At 39.2% G+C, this 17,753-nt stretch overlaps 1 protein-coding gene across 8 annotated transcripts in view; it reads left to right on the forward strand.

The window, feature by feature from the left end:
- The window catches only part of CUBN (cubilin), a 151,446-nt gene that overhangs the window by 103,854 nt on the left and 29,839 nt on the right, over window positions 1-17,753 (forward strand). For all 8 annotated transcript variants that reach the window (XM_080386348.1, XM_080386347.1, XM_080386349.1 and 5 more), the window contains 10 exons: window positions 872-1,081; window positions 1,367-1,507; window positions 3,284-3,465; window positions 5,013-5,184; window positions 6,189-6,395; window positions 9,437-9,586; window positions 10,447-10,568; window positions 12,381-12,606; window positions 14,668-14,855; window positions 17,184-17,340. In XM_080386348.1, the coding sequence (XP_080242474.1) occupies window positions 872-1,081; window positions 1,367-1,507; window positions 3,284-3,465; window positions 5,013-5,184; window positions 6,189-6,395; window positions 9,437-9,586; window positions 10,447-10,568; window positions 12,381-12,606; window positions 14,668-14,855; window positions 17,184-17,340 (1,755 nt within the window). The remainder of the gene's footprint in view (window positions 1-871; window positions 1,082-1,366; window positions 1,508-3,283; window positions 3,466-5,012; window positions 5,185-6,188; window positions 6,396-9,436; window positions 9,587-10,446; window positions 10,569-12,380; window positions 12,607-14,667; window positions 14,856-17,183; window positions 17,341-17,753) is intronic.

The following is a 17,753-nucleotide window of genomic DNA, read 5'->3' on the forward strand; positions in this document are numbered from 1 at the left end:
AATGTGAAAACTGAAGCAACTTGCAAGAACACATTGTTAGTATATGAAGCCATAATTAATTTTTATGCATAACAGATTTACAGTTTCTCAGCTGTATGCCAGTCATCCTGGAATAAAGCGCTAATCACTTAGAAGAGTGAATGGTATGAACACAATTGTTATTGCCATGAAAAGATTGTAACTGGCAAACACACAGAATACACTGTAAAATCCAATAAATTGCACCAAGGAATATTATTTGCTGTAAGCCTTAGTATTACAAACTTAAGTTTGCAGGTACCACAGAGAAATTAGTTTTCAGAGAAAGAAAACTCAAAATAACTGGTTGTTTCCCAAATTGTGCAGTGATTACGTACCAAGGCATCACAAGGAAGGGAGTGTGAACAGGAAGGGGCAGGAAAGAGGAGTCTGAACCATAGCTGTAGGCCCAAATCAGCAGTCAACTTTAGTCAGTCATAAAGAAATAAGATTCACATTCACCAAACTAAAGTTCTTTATAATAATCTGGTACATCTTCCCAAGATTTTCTGGTAAATATAGACGTGGGTAGATATTTGAACCTGTGAGTTAAGGTGTTTGATAGCTTGGAACCTATGAGTTTATTTAAATTAACAAGAGATATGACAGAGAGGAAGGGATGCTTATGATGGTGAGGGAGTGTGCAGAGAAAAAAAACCACAACAAAACCCCAAACCAAACTAGGACTGATTGAGTTAGAAGGAGAATGTGGAAGATTTTTAACTGGAATACAATTCCTGTTTTCATATCACAGTTAGAGAACAAGTCAGATGTGCCATAACTTTAAGTCTTGTTTAGGAGAAGGGTCATCTCTCTGACATCCTTCAGTCAACCAATGTTCTTTCTTTTGCAGCTCCCTGTGGCGGGACAGTGGTAGGACTAACTGGTGTCATTGAAAGCATGGGGTATCCTGAGCTTCATTATCGAGACAACCTGCTATGTGAATGGTTTCTGCAGGGCCCCAGGGGCCACTATCTTACCATCAGACTAGAAGGCCTGGATATTCAAAACTCCTCCATGTGCACAAATGACTTTGTGGAGATCCGAGAATACAACGCTTCTGGTCTGAGAATTATTTCAGTATTTGTCTTCCCTTCCCTAATATTACTACAAAACCTCACCAGAGATTTCCTTTTGGGTACAAAGCGGGCCTTTTCAAAGTACAGTGTTTGCTTCTGTCTGCCTTTCTTGCTGAAGCAAAGACAAAACCCCCCTTCTGTTTCGCAGCAGTAACTTCATTTTACTAGTATACTCCTGCCTGTCCAGTTAAATTGCAAAGTGATCCTTCAATATAAATATAAATAATGTATTGATAGAAAATTGTCTTTCTGTATGTGATTTTTTGCAGGAAATTTGTTGGGCAGGTACTGTGGTAATACTCTCCCTGATGCTGTGGACACCTCTGACAGTTTTGCTTATGTCAAGTTTGTCACTGATGGATCAGTCAACGCCCAAGGATTCAGACTGCGCTTTGATTCCAGTACTGAAGGTTGGATTTTTAAGGTTGCAAATTACTTGCAGGAATCAACATATACCACAGACCATAACTGCATTGCTACAGCATATATTGTAGATCACTTATTCTTGGAGTGGTGTGTATTTGCTCTTAAATTTAAACTCCAGAGGAAGTGTGACTAGAGCTTTCTGATCACTACTTAACCGAGCTGAAAGTTTTGGGAGGCAAGCAGTCTCCTGCTATAATGGATGTTGCCATCGGTGACAGATCTCATATGATGAAGCACATTCTTCCACACCTTTTTTTCTCCAGCAGTCAGTCCAGGGACGTCCTAACATTCCCTTCCCACAACCCTCTTGATGAGGGGAAAGGTAAATAAATGCTGTGGTTTTCCTTTATGTTATTCTGTCCTTCTGAGGTGAGTGGTATTCTTAAATCTCCCTAAACCAAATTGGTTTTAACCAGTGGTTTTAAAGCAGGATCACAGAACTGCAGAGCCATTGAGGTTGGAAAGGGCCTCTGGAGATGAGGTAGTCCAGCCCCCCTGCTCCAGCAGGGTCAGGTAGGGGAAGTTGCTCAGGACTGTGGCCAGTTGGGTTTTGAGTATCTCCGGGGCTAGATACTCCCAAAACCTCTCTGCAAGCTATTCCAGTGTTCAGCAACCCTCACAGTGAAAAGTGTTTTCATATGTTCAGGTGGAATTTCCTGTGATTCAGTTTGTGACCATTGCCTCTTGTCCTGAGCACAATGACTTTGAAGAGCCGTTCTGATCAGGGCTAAGGACATAGACCTATTCCTGCTTCACACTTCTCTTTCACGTTCTTTAGTGCCCATGCAATGCCAAGCAATGTTTGTCCTACCAAAAACACGGCTACTTTTCAAGAAAGTCGTTACAGTAGTGGTCTAGAAAAATCTCCTGCCAACCCTTCTTAACTCCTTGTAGCTCATTTAAAAGCTCAGCTGAAAGCTTCCTTATTGTTTGCTTCTGCAATAATTAACAGACGGGGAAACAAACTACAAAAGAATGCTATTCCACTCCCAGGACCCTGTTAAGCAACCATGAAAGCGAAACTGTATTTAGGTAAAATTTAATGCAGATGGATACACATATTAGACTATTTTGCAGGAGTCCATAAGGGTGAGGAAAGGGACTAAATCTCTCACTGCAGCCCATTAAACTATATCTCTGTGTTTTAAAAGGAAACTTAAGTGTAGACTCATAAAATTATTCCATTAGTCTCAGAAGAAAAATGCACTCTATACCCAAGACCTTTAGTATTTTTCCTCAGAGCACAGTTTGATATTCCTAAGATAGGAAAACCAGAAAATAATGGTACTGAGAAGATGTTGATAAAAATCCCTGAAAGCTTTTTCTCTACCTCTGTTAACCAGCAGAGGAAAAATGCATCCTTCATTATAATCTGCTCCAAGACCCTGCTCATTCTTTGTAGCTCTGCTCAGGCACGTGAAAGACAAAAATGCCTCAGTCCTGCCACAGTGAAAGGCTTGTGTCACTTGACATTAAAGTCTGTGGGTCACTTAGGTTTCTGAAGCCTGACATGAGCCCTTCAGAGAAGGGATTATTAATAATTAGACTAAAAGGAGCTGCTATGGTCAATTAATATTTAACTACATTTATGGATGAGTGATAAAGACTGGCTGGGACTTTGCTGTTCAGACAAACATATGGACAGAATAGGCATATCAAATCAACCTTTCATCATTTCTTTTTCTTGCATTATTAATGATTTTTTGCTCTAACTCTGTAAGCAATACTTTAAGAAGTGTCCCAATATTTGGATATTTCAGAATGTGGTGGGGATTTTACTGCCCCTGTTGGAACATTTACTTCACCCAACTATCCCAACCTATACCCACATAACCGAGTGTGTGAATGGAGGATCACAGTGGAAGAAGGTCGGCGTGTGACTCTCACCTTTAATGATATGAAAACGGAAGAACACTGGAGGTGCTCATTAGATTATGTGGCTGTGAGTATTGGGTGTGAGGGCAGAAAATGCTCTTCCTAATCCCTTTATGGAGCATTAATGGATGTAATAGATCTGAAATGTCAGTTATAGGTCTACATCTGATTTTAAGACAAATTATAATTTAATCTGAAGTAAACAGATAAATAAAAGTTCGCTCTGTACGTTGTCTAAACTCATCTGCTTGTTTTAGAGTATGGAAATTTTGTGGTCCAGACAGAGGGGAGGACTTCAAGAAATCATTGGAATTGGCTCTTTATTGATTATGGAAAAAAGCTCTGGGGTTTTTGAAAGCTTTCAATGTCTCTTTTCTGTGAACACAAAGTCCATCAGTTGGTTTCAGGTCTCTTGACTTTGGAGGTTGTTACTGCTGTTGTTACTGTTGTCAATTAAATAAAAAAATAAAAAAAGAGAGAGAGGGAGAGAAAGCCAGAGATTGCAACAAATAGCTACTACTGGGTTGGCATTTGCATATTCTGAAAGAGAAATCTGGAAAACCCAAGAAATTCTACCTGTTTATCACCCTCCGTCTCCAAAAAGATAGATATTGGTTATCATGGTTATTTTGCTTATTTAGAGGGAAAAAAACCCAAACCAACCAACCAACCAAACCTGGCACACAGAACTGGACATGTTCAGATGTACAAATGCCTCAGAAACATGATACCTCTATGAAATTGCAGGAATGGGAGATCGAGTTTAGTTTCCCGTTTGCTCAGATTAGCAGTGCAAACATGGGAATTGGCTTTAGTATCAGATGCTGGCCCATGCACAAGTGTAAGGGGGTGAAGTAGCTTTCCCTCGAGATTTGTAGATGATGTTTCCCTTGTTTTCCTTTGCAGATGCTTTAGACACCATGGGGAGCTAGCTTTTATTGATTAATGAAGTAATGATCTCTTAAAGGAAGATCTGTCTTGCCAGCTTTTGTGCCTTCGACACCCTAATATATTCCAAATCTCAGTGGATATTTCTGCCTTGCTTACACTGCTGAGGTAGAATTAGAAAGAAGGAATTTAAGTCCTAGGCTAAAGGCTGCATGAAGGAAATTGAGCAAAATACCTCTGGATCATCAAGTGAAATATTTGAATTAATAAAAAATGCCCACCAGCCCTCAGTGTGTTGGAGAAGATTTTGATAAAGATGATGTTGGCTTTAACAAGAATACAAAGACAGTCATTTGAAATGGAATGAATATGATCAGTAGCTGGCATTATTAAATGATTGAAGATATAAATATTGAGCTAAGTACAGTATTTTTTCCAGTAAAACCGTTTCAATTCCTGTTTTTAAAAAGAAAAAAAAAAGAGGCAGAGAGGCAATATGTTTGTGTTTCACCAAAATAGGCAAGGTATTTTTGCTGTTTCACTTCAGAGCCTCATCCACTCTAGGCAGTGGAAGTTTGTTCCAAGGTTTTGAGTAGATTTGGGAACTAACCTCCTATGCGTGACACCACTGACCCTTGTATTAAAGATGCGAAGCACTGTTAAATGATACAGGAGATGCTCTTAAGACTGTATTTTGATCTCAGAAGAGTTTATTTTACCCAACAGGTTTACAATGGCCTCAGACAAAACTCTCCCCAGCTCGCCAAACTGTGTGGAGAGGTAAATCCAGGCACTGAGGTAAAATCCTCTGGAAACACAATGAAAGTCATCTTGGTGACAGATATGTCCCATGCGACGAGAGGCTTCAGTGTCTCATATTCATCTAGTGAAGATGCAGGTAGTGTATGTTTCTGAATTAAGTGATTGATCTTTGGTGAGTCATTTCATAGCTAAAGTACTGGCACATGTCAAAAAAATGACCTACACAGATAACAAATCTGTGATACCGTTTTCCTCTCTTACGTCTCTGGATGGGAGTAGATGTGTATCTTCAATTATTTGAAAGGACTTGAAAAAATGGGGAGTCTCTGGGGGTTACAGACTTCATCTGCCTGTTATGTCAAACTTCAAATCAAAAGAATAACCTCTGTTATGGATCATAGTCCTTTACTATTAGTACTGATTTATTGTTATGTACTTAGTCTGGAGTAAAAGATGGGCTGAAATGGCCTTATTCCATGAAAAGATCCAAAAGGCACAGTGCTGTAGACAAACTGAATAATTCAGGTGCTTCTTTATTACTCGGGGTGTGCGTGCGTGCGTGTGTAATTATTTTATTGTAGCTTGTGAGAAAGTGCAGCTTAACCTACTTTTGCAAGCTCAGCCTCCAGAGCGGAGGCAGCTGGAGGAGCCTTACTACTACAGCCTTGAGTCTTTCAAACTTGATTTTTCAACTCCCCCCCAAGCATCTTACTATAGCAAAAGTGTACTGCTTTTGAGGGCGTGTTCCAGAAAAATCTTCTCCTGAGCCTAAAATTGGGTAATGGGTAGGGCTGAGCAATACTGAACTGGAGCTGCAGGGGAATTTTATCAAAATGTTGAATAATGCCTGTTTTGATGTATTGATGGCACTGCTGAAGTATTTTATTTGATACTGTGCATAATTCTTGTTCTTTGCTTTACTCATGTGTTTTTAAAGACTTGCCAATAAATTCCTGGACACCGGGCAAGAATTGTCTTGTATGCAGCAGTAAATTATAAAAAAAGGAGAAGACGGAAAATTTTTTGATCTAATCAGCACATATGCATGCTGACATGAGCATATCTGAAAAACAGGGGCAAGATTTCTCTTCATACAAGAATTATTACTATTTTAAGATAAATTATTTTTTGTTTCTGCAGTTTGTGGGGGAACCCTGATGGGATATGCAGGTGGGAATTTCTCTTCTCCTGGTTATGATGGCATCAAAAATTACACGAGTAACCTGAATTGTGAATGGACCATTGAAAGCCCCTCCCACTATAATTCATCCATATATGTGTCTTTCGAAGATTTCCACATGGAACATCACCAGGACTGCCAGTACGACTACCTAGAGCTACGAATAGGTTTGTATGTTCAGCAGGAAAAGGGATAAAGCCTGTCAAGATCCTGGTTGTGCAACTGTGTGCCAAATCTTGTTCATATATTTGAAGACAATGACTGTTGCAGGACCTGTATATTTGAGAGTGTTCACATGCATGCCTTCCATGCTGCCTCCTAGACCGGGAGTGGGATTTCACTACCACAGCAATTGATGCATGAATTTGGTCAGCCTTTCTTTCAGAGGAGATCAGAGGAGAAAATGGAAAACTGGATAGGTATCTCAGGGGGATAAATTGTTTTGGTGGTTGCAGTACACACCTGACACTCTCTTTACAAGGGACAATGTGAATTTCACTTCACCTCCCTTTAAAGATGGAAGTAAGGAGAAGCTGGAGTCATCAACACAATATATTGGGTCCACAGCCCATTCTCTCCCTGTTCCTGAAATATCTTCAGGGACAGCAGGAGTGGAGTAAAGAATGTTTTAATTATTATTAGCCTCTGTGCTGCATACCCTCTTCATACCTCTCTTTTGCACTCTTTAAGACAGTTCTTCAAAAGCAAATCCCTATTTCCCATGAGACTGCATCACAAACTACTGACTAAAGCATTTAAAAGGAAAACAATCACAGGATTAATGCATCAGTAACATCTCTGCAAATTTGAGCATCTTTAGCTATCCACAAGAACAAGCAACTGGAAATGTCATATGAAAGTCACTCAGCTAATGCCAAGTGTAGTAGAAAAGCTCCAGCTGTCTTCTTCACTGAGAGGCTGTAACTGTGAGTCCCAGAGAGACAGGTTCTAATTTACCAGGAAATCGTTTCTGAAAGGTGGGGGGTGAGAGCAGGAATCTGTTATATCTGTTATTTGCATTCATTTGAAGAAGAGCCCTTGGTTGTATAGCATCGGTTTGTCCTGTGTAGAGCCAAAGCACACATAGCTGTGAGGCCTAACAATTCCCTCCCATGTATGCACTGGAGCTGGGAAATAATAGAAAGAGAACTCAGAGAAAGAAATAACAAAATATATCCAGTCCATTACTCATCAGTTCCCACTACTCTCACTGCTGTGAACCTCAGGCCTCTGGGAATTACAAAAGAAAGAGGAAAAAATGCAGTCTTGTTTTGCTTTACACAGTTTTGTCATCTGAATAGTAATGTTCATTTTGGCCATGCTGATGGATCTTCAGTTTCACAACCAGTCTCCTCTCAAAGGCAGAATGCCCTAATTCATCTGTGTATGCTGACAAGTAACATTAGTGAGCACTGAGATGGAAATAGTGCAGAAACCCTCAGGCAGGTGCTGTTTAAGACTCTCAACACAGCAGATATGAACTTGAGGAAAGGTCCAATTCAACAGTAAGTTACCCAAGAGCCCCAAATGAAGCTCAGATGCGTAAAATTCTTTTGAGTTACCCATACAACACACTTCATGGTACTGAATGGAGGAAAAAAAAAGAAAAAAAAAAAAAAGCAGAATCGACTTCTTGTGTTCAATAAGAAATATTTGATCTAAATAGATAAATATTTCAAATTTCTTAGGGTAAGGTTTTATATGAAGTTATTAAATTATCTGGCATGTGTATGTATTCTGCACATGGTAATACAGCTGAACATATTGTACAGTGAAATATACTCCCAACTTTTGGCTTTTGTGGAAGACTTGATTTTGTCTTTCAGATCATTCCCTTCAGTTTGAACCAAATTTTACAGCACAGTCTTTGTGTATACATTTTCTGTTTATCAACAGTCTATATGTCTGGCCAGCTGGCCATTCATGAAAGCAGTGACTGGTGTGAGTTTTCACACTGCAGAGACCAAGTAACCTGGGTCACATCGGTCACACAGTTAATCACCTTGTAGGAAGTGCAAAAAAGAAAAACTACACTTCACATATTAATGCTTAAAGTAGTTACTACTATTTTTCTCCAAACCATAATTTAGCACGAAGGTCTTCTGCTTCTATAGCTCAGTATCATTTTTAGTGGATGTTAACAAGACAGGTTTTAGAATTTCTCTGTGTAATTTACATTCATAGATTTCTGTTATATGTCCCCTTTTATCCCTACGCTTTAAGGCAGTTCAAATGGTGGCTGTGTCACTATATATGGCAGAAAGATGAAGTTAACTCAGCCACATTACTTGGAATAACTGTGAAAGTGCTTTGAAGAGTGTGTAAAGTTTCTCACTTTTGCTCTACTGCCTTCTTTGCAAGAACAGCCTGCCACTCTGCATGGAGCTAGGAGTTGCTTTTGAATGGAGACTTTTAAAGACCAGCAGTCTGGTGTTATTAAAGAAGCAAACTGGAATGGCATTGCCTGGATGTCGTGAGGAACACTATTACACTTGTTTTCCTTCTGCTGAGAATATATCAGTAATAAACAGAAACTGGCACTTCTACCAGTGTGATGCATAAGAACTTACACCAACGTGAGCAAACTCATTGTCACAGAAGTGCAGTGGCCTGTGTTGTGCTTTCCTTTTAGGTTTCAGTGATTTGAGCAAATGCTGACAATTTTTTGCCATACAGAGAACAGTTTGTTGAGCTCGCTAGGAAAGAGATGTCTGCTATTAATACAATAGTGACAGCTTGTTCATGGATGGAGTACATCCCTATATGGTAGAAAACTCAAAATCCCGTTAAATTGACGTTAATGAGGATGTCAAACAGGCTCAATAGTCTTCCATGTGATCAGGTCCTCAGGCCATCTCTTCCCGCTGTTCTGCCCCAAAATACTTGCAGTTTTGGGACAGTTTCTGTGGTTCTGGGTCTGAGGGGTCATTCAAAATGAAAGTATGCAGGATGGCAGGGACAGGAGAGAAGGAGACCAAGATATTAAAAGGATTATTAATACAGCTTTGGAAAGAACTTCTTTGTTAAGTTTTAGATCCCAACAATGAACTGCAGCACTCTACCCCTAACAAATCATCAGTTACTGTGTGATATGTTCTTTTCTCTGTTTTCTAGTCAAAACAATTTGAAATGCATGTTTGCCTAGGTATTCTTTATTGTAGCTCTTTTAGGATTCAAAAAATGTATTTTTTTTTCTTTCTTTATTCAGGGGATGCTGATGGCGAGCTAATAGCCAGACTTTGCGGTCAGGCAGCACCATCTGTGCCACTAGTCATAGCTGCCCCCCAGATCTGGGTACACTTTGTAAGTGATGGAAACACAGAAGATAAAGGATTCTTGGCCCATTACACGTTTGAAGGTAAATGACTTGATAGACTGTTGCCCTTGCTGACTGAGGCACTTCTCAGGGTTGTTGCCATTCATTTGGTGATACTGAGAATACACGCTATGGGATCAGCTCTCAAAGAGGTCCTCAGAAGTTACACAGTGCCTGCCACTGTTCATATCCATCTAAAGCAAACATATGCTAGCAATTGAACTTTCAGATTTATTTTCTGCCTTACTGTTCCCATTCCCTGAACCGCATTTGAGTTTTTGCAATGCAGTGCAACACTCAGAACAGTTGCTTGCTCTTGGGAATAGGGATGTAACAGGTAACACCAGCCAAGTTTGACTTACTTCGAATAGGCCTTCAGAGTGCTAGCATGGCTGACATGCATTCTGCTGCTTGAACCTTTGCACTCATTTTGAAATCCACTTAAAGCTGTATCAGTGCAAATTACACAACTTTGCCATTTACATGCCAGCACAACTATTCTTCCTGTCACAGCTGAATTTAGCCTTGGTGCTTATCTAGACACACCAGCAAGTTTTTGATTTGATTGTGCTGGTCTAAGAATGGCACTGGTTTGCTTAGGAATCTGAGATAAATAAATGTAAGATAAGGTAGAAGAGGCAGCTGTAAGTGTCAGGTTTCACAGACTTATATGAAGTAGCAGAATAAATGCAAAGTTTCAAGGTCATTGAATATGTTTACTCAGTATTCAATGACAAAGATTTTCAAACTTGGATCTTCCCAGATAAATTGTTCATCCTTACCTGTATCAGTCCAACTTAAATATATTTTAGTGCTATTATTACAAGCTTAATAATCTTTCACTCATGTGATTATAGTGATCAGTTCTGAAAATATATTGCGATATTACTTTTTTTCTTCAGCCTGTGGGGGTGTACAGTCAGGTGGAAGGGGAGTTATCTCAAGTCCTAACTACCCAGAGCCTTACAGCGCTCTGAGTCGCTGCTCCTGGTTGCTGGAAGCCCCTGAAGGCGAAACCATCACTGTGAGTAACACAACTTTATGATTGTGTGCACAGCTGGCAGTGTGAGAAGCACCCTCTGAGTCTTGAGGAACAGGTTTGAGACAATTTGGGAAATCAGAAATGTGGGGGAATGGAATATCTCCCCATCAGCCTTACTTAAGTGGAGGAAACAAACATAACACAACCAAACCAGATTGTGCTTTTTGAAAGGTCTAACTTGACCTCAAAGCATCGCACTGACTTGTGCTTTAAATAGTGACCTTCTATCTTTAGGAAACTGAAATAACTCATGTTATTAGATGAGCGTGGATATCCTCACTGTCACGAGAATAGAATTTTTTTTATCGGCAGAAAAGTTAAAAGCCACTAGAAAGTTACTTTCGTGTCTTAATGGTTAGTCTGGCAGATAATGTGATTGCTGGTACAAATTACATCAGTGAGGTGCTACTCTTTATTTCCCAGTAACTGTTAATGGGCTGCCTGAGGTGCTACTTTCTTGAGCCAAACTGCTGAGACACCAATTTAAGCACCTTTATGACCAAGCAGTGCTAAACTTCACATACTGAATTATTTGACTGATCCTTTGGAGACAGGTTCAATCAATGATATTTGTGGTCCAGGTAAGAAAAATAATCTGAAAAGCAATTTCATAAAAAACACATTGGAGATTTTCATATGTAATGTCTTTCACTAATTTCCCTATCATGTTTTCCTTATTTACAACTACAAAGGTGTTTTTTAGAAATACAGACCCATAGGTCGAATTATTCTACTGCATGATATTCTGACCACTGCCTAGATACTTCAGGGAATACAGGATTATTTTAGTGGAACACAAAATTTCTGTTTATTCCACAAATTTGTTTAAAGCAGAACTAATCTTAATCAGATGGAACTTTTAAAAGAACTGAGTAGCAGCCCCCTCTGTGAAGGCAGACAAACTTTTTCCAGTGTAAGATGCAAGTTTCTTTTACTGGTAGAGTTCTGAGCTGAAACCATTTGAGCTAAATTTGTATTTGGTCTTTGCCTCAAGCAGAGTTCTTTTGGAAATGAATACACACACAAGTTACAGGAAGAAGTACTATGTATTTGCTAAACTTTTCCACAACGATGCCAATCCTAGAACTGGTAAAAAAAATCTTACGGAAAGAGGGCCAGGCAGTCATTAGTGTACATTAATATTTCAACATCAACAAATCCAGGAATCTACTGGATCATCAATCTAAATCTTTAAACTGGAAATCCCGCCCATGTGCAGATCACTCCAAGGACAAGCAGCATCAGTGTGGGAGGGAGACAGGGTCAGAAGCTGCCTGCCCAGCCCAGGCTATTTATGTGATGTATCTGGGGCCACAGGAACCAACCATGCAACTGTTTCTCTCAGATTTAATGGAAACTAGCATTATTTTTAGCAATTGTTAAGTATTCTGACTCAAAATAATAGGAAGAAAACAATCCAAGGCTTTCTGCTTACATAGCTACTTATATTTGACAGTGCAACTTCAGATTTCATGACCAGAAACCTGCGCATATTCAAGACCCTTTTGAAGCACATACTTAGCTTCAAACATATGGTTAAGTCCCAATAATGCCAGTTTTGAACCTGTGTGTTCCTCTTCCATTTCTGTCTTCATGCTAAGTAGTTGCTGTTACTTACAGTGGCAAGGCTCCAAACAATACTTGCAGGAAAGCATCGAGGTGAAGTGAGGGTCAGATTTTTGAGCATACTGAGAAATCATGCTAGAATGGCTATGGGATCTGGCTGGAACTGCTCTAACCTCTCCTCTGGTGTGGCTGGTGTTAGCTCCTGAATGCCACTTTTGTGTGTTGCAGCTTTCTTTTACAGCCTTCCACGTTGAAAATCATTTGCTTTGTAAGTGGGACTCTGTTACAATCCTGAATGGTGGCTCTCCTGGGTCTCCTGTCATAGGAAAGTATTGTGGAAACACATCCCCTGGGACTATTCAGTCTGGTTCCAACAAGCTAGTTGTCATCTTCAACTCTGATCACTCAATTCAAGGAGGTGGCTTTTATGCAACATGGACAGCAGAATCTCTAGGTAAGAGAAAAAAATACTGATTTTATCATGTCTAACATAGCAGTACATCATGCCTACACAGCACTTTCAATCACAAAATGAAATAGGATTCCTCTTCTTTAATTAAGTTTGCATTAAAGAACGAAAGAAATACATGCCAACATCTTCAGCATTCCTGAGAGAAACCAGCACTAAAGAAGTCAAGTATTAAACCAGTGTTGTCTGATCTCACACAATTAAATCAAATTTGGACTGATTTTGTACTTCTTAAGCCTCCCACTGGCAGTTTCTTGATGTCTGCAAACTGATACTATGCCCATTATCCTCCCAGCAGTGGTATCTATTGTCAGTGACTATAAGACATTTCATTTCTTGAATAAGAATTGTTTCACAGTTTGACTTGGTTTAAACACTTTAACACTGGAAAAGGGTCAGTTCTCAACAGAGTTCTCAACAGAGAGGCTTTGAGAACAAAGAGCACATGTGACAACAGCCTAAAACTCTTGCACTTTAGTGGAGATGTTGGTATGTCTTTGAAGTTGGTACACATCCAGGATTGAATTGGTACATTTAAAAAAGTTCATCTTCCCTGTGTTGAAATTATCATCTCTCTGGATTTAAAAAAAAAAAAAAAAGGTTGCTCACCATTTCCACGCCGTCCTTCAGGAGGTGACTAAAGGCAAGTGTAGATGTGCTGGTTGGTGGCAGGGCAGAATTCATTGTGCCTTCCTACCTCAGTACAGAGCTGGCAGTATTTTCCCTAGTGTCACCTCCATCTGGAAACCTTCTGGCTGATGCTGATCAGCTTTCCATCAGTTAATAAACTAGCAGTAGTCACACAGTCAGTTGATGGGGTGTCGTCTTAAAAATATCACTAGTCTGTGCTTGTGTGAATTTACACTGTCACCTAAGCAGGTTTTTTGACACTTCCCTGTTGTCACTGAGATTTCATGTGCAAGGAGGGCCATCTTCAATGATGTAGTAGACATTAGCATACATGTGTGATGTGTAGTCAGTATTTTCTCTGTGAAAAGATATTTCTTTTTTGTGTACCTGGTTTCCTTTCAGCTTTCTTCTCATTTGTCCACTGAGAATCTCTGGGTTCACGTTTGTGCGACCAAAACTTGGCCCCGTATCCTTCTAAACACAATTACTTTTTCTAACATAGAAGAATGAAAAACAAAGTCTTCCTTTTAAAGCTAATACATATTTTTTAATTGAGAGAAAAAAAAGTAGAATGTTACAAACCTTTCTTTACTCTTTATTCATCCTTTCACTAGATCGTCTCTGAAATAATAATGGGTTGCTAGTACTGTACACATAGCCCTAGCAAATTATTCTTGGCATGGTATTTGCGAGTATGTTTCAAATTAACTAGACTTATTATGTATGAGAACATGAGCTGCCACTGAGCCATGACCACCTATTCCCCCTTATAAATGAATCTGTTAACAATTTTTAAAGGCATGTTTTTCAGCCCTCTCCATAATCCCACTGAGATCCACAGGGCTCCCTGAGCTGGAGGAGAAGTCACCATTTAGCCCTGGGTGAACAGATGCGCCTTGGGTAGATTCACATGTGGAACTGCAATATTCGCATGTTGCAGAATGAGAAAAAAAGAGGATTCAGCAGTAGATTGAGCTTTTTTCCCTCAGGGGGGGTTCTGAATGGCTGTCAGTCATGATGTGCATCCTGTGGGATGTGGGAAGGGGCCTGCACAGTCTCAGAAGCAGCTCCTCGTTGATGTATCTCTGACCCTTACTCTCTCTCTGAGCAACACACACTTGTATTTGTCAGCAGTATATAGACGGACTACAGCAAAAGGGTATGAACTGGCAAGGAGAAGGAGCTTGTGAAGAAGAAAAAGTGAAATACAAAGAAAGGCCTTCTCTAGAGTGTACCTACCTCCTTGCTGCAGGGGTGGGAGAAAGAAAATTAATTAAAAGAGGGGTAAATGAAGTTTGGATGGGTGTCAGGGTTTTCCTGTCTCGCTCTTGAAGCCACAGAAGCAAGCAGCCATTCAAAGCTGACACCAACGGGAAATATTTGAACATTTCTCCTGCCTATTGCTATTTTTTCCAGGATGTGGTGGAATCATTCATTCAGATAATGGTATGATCAAGTCTCCTCATTGGCCTCAAAACTTTCCCGTGAACACCAGATGCACATGGACCATCATTACCCATGAAAGCAAACACCTGGAGATGAACTTCCACAGTAACTTCCAGATTCCAGATACCAATGGAAGTTGCCAGAGCAGTTATGTGAAGGTAAAATAATTGTTGGTGTTAGATCAGCAGAGCACTGCTTTAAGAAGACACAGTTCCAGAATACTTTATTTTTAACCATCACGGTTAGGATTGTCAAGGCACAACATTCAGGAAATACAAACTGAAGTGCTTGTACCAATACAGTCAATTTTCTGTGTGCCTTGAGAACTGGCTTGTATATATCTTTAATTGTTATCAGTTCTTGAGGTTCCACTTCCAGCAGGGTCCTATCACCCTATATGCTCCCCCAAATATGAAAAATATAAAAAAAGTACATATGACTTCAAAACCAGGATATAATGAGAAAATACAGTGTAATGAAAAGTCCTTTTCAATTACTCCAGTGAGTAAAAAACCAGGAATGTAACACTATAATTTCACAAAAATTCTTTATATAAGTATATAAACTGTCCAAGTTGCATCAATCCTTCCTTTTTTAATCTCAGAAAACAAAGATAGCATTATTATCTTTCATAGGTTGTCAAGAGCCGCTTGTTTTCAAAGCAATAGAATGGAGTGGACATGCTTTGAATTTTTCAGGGTCTTTTTTTTTTCTCAGGCATTTGGCATATGTTCAGTGGTTTTGTGCTCATTTTCTCCACAGCAGTACAACTCCCACTTGAAAAAAAAGGGCAAATGTAATTAGACAACATGTAGGAAGACCTGAGCAGCTGTACATCTGATCTATACCTACTGATTCTGATCTATACCTACTAATGTACAAACCACAGTTACACTCATTTTTTAAGGCTGCGGAAAAAAACCACCTAATAGATTTATCTTTTCATAGCCTGCTCCACCGATTAATTGATGTAGTATGTAATGATAAATTTCACTAACATGGAAGTCTTAATGCCACTCAGTAAAGGTCCTTTAATTTCAGATTTCTAAACCGTTCTGAATGACATAGTCAAAACTATGTCAACTGGAGATTTTCTCCATAGAGAAAAATCTGAAATTTTTGGTGATGTCCATCCCCAGTTCTGAATGTCCAATTTGAGATGTATGAAGGTGTCTGGATATGAAAAAGTGTGGAACAGGTGCAAGTTTCTTCCATTTATTCTGAGCAGCCAAAAAAAGGGAATCCAAAATCAACAGTGACTTCGCAAAATCTTGGCCATGCCAGTTTATCTTAATCCTTTGAGCATCCATTGCCTCAGATACCTGGCCAGATGAATGAGGTGATTCATATGTCCACACTTACATACTAACCCTTGGATAACCCTTTCTAGAATGGTTGCTTAGAGCAACCACTATTTCATGTGGTTGTTCTAGTACCACTAGACTTCTTTTGAACCCATTATTTTAAAATATATATATATATATATATTTAATATATTTTTGGTATAAAGTACCAGTAAAAAACCTGTTCCAACACACTGATGAAAAATAAATTTATTATTAGAGTAAATATATTTTTCTTAAAGCAGACATTTTAATCCTTGGCAGTAAACATTCTGATTCAGGAAATTATTTAAGCACTCAGAAACATCAAACATTTATGCCTGTGTTTTATTTACATGTGTGTTGAAATTCAGTGCTTAAACTGTGAGCTTCAAGTACATGTTTAAGTAATTACCTGAAGAGGGTTTCACTTAAATACCTACCTAAACCTGCACGTGCTTCTTGCATGCATGGTTTGATTAAACTTAAATTGGCTATTGGTACAGCTGAAGTAGTATTTTTTAAGAATTGTCTGTTTCTTTATTATATTTTTTGTGAATTATATTATTTTGTTAACTCTGAGTGATTTGATACTTGTCATTGAACAAGTGAATACAACATAACGAAAATGGGAGTAATTTTTTATTAGCAAAACTAGATATTAGGGATCCAGATCTTCCAGTTTGATGCCTCTATATTACCCTAGCATGACAGCTTTGGGTTTTGTTGACTTATGAATAATGTAAGGATTGCATTTAATAATTCATTGCTACACAGACATTCATAGTCATAGGGTGTATGGAGATAAGTTCGCAGAGACAAAATGGAGGTAGGTAATGATGTGCATAAAATGTTTTTCTCTGGTTTCCTGGACCTGATTTACATGGGCTTTATTATCAGCAGTGGTTTGAGCAAATGACATCCAGATGCCCTTCAGAGGGCTCTGGCAACCTAAATTATTCACTGTGATTCACTCCTTGGAGAAGTTGTCTCCGCTGATTGTAGAGTGAATGGAGAGTGATTAGCTCCAGTTTAGATCTCTAAGATTCAGTGAGATGAATCCTACCCTAAGTCTATGGAAAGAACAATTGCATATGCAATTCCTGGTGGGTTCCCACAAACGGCTTTGAAAGCACTAAACCATTTCTGATCTGGGCTTGTCAGGTGTGGAGAGGAAATGAAGAAGCAGCAGCAGCTTTGTTAACCATGGGATGTGGAAGTTCAGCTCCTGGTCCTGTTGTTGCTCCAGACAATGTGGTAACTACAGTATTTCAATCTCAGGATGCTCCCGGGCAAGGTTTCTCTGCATCTTTCATAAGCAGTAAGTAATATTAAAGCCAGATGGCTGCTCTGTTGGTCCATTTTGGAGTAGTTTGATAAGTGTGTAGCAATTCAGAGCTCAGTCCAACAAGGCATTGAAGCCTCTGCCCAGGTTTTGAAACCAAGAGTTTCCTTACTGAATGCAATGGAGCTACTGTGTGCTCCAGTATTGGACTTGCCAAAGATCCTCCATGCATCTATAACTTTGTAGTTATTCTTAACCACTTTTGCCTTTCCAGTCTGCCAAAAAAAAAAAAAAGAATAGCCTATAAAATTTAAGAATTTGTTTCTCCATAGTTAAAATACTTGGAAGCTAAAGCTATAATCTTTTTAAAAATTAAAAAGGATCAGTTCCTCCTTTAGAATTTTTATCCCTATTCTTTCCAAGGCACATGCTGAAACTGTGGTAATTTC

The sequence above is a fragment of the Falco punctatus genome (genome assembly GCF_963210335.1).
Source record: "Falco punctatus genome assembly, chromosome: 4".
NCBI lineage: Eukaryota > Metazoa > Chordata > Aves > Falconiformes > Falconidae > Falco > Falco punctatus.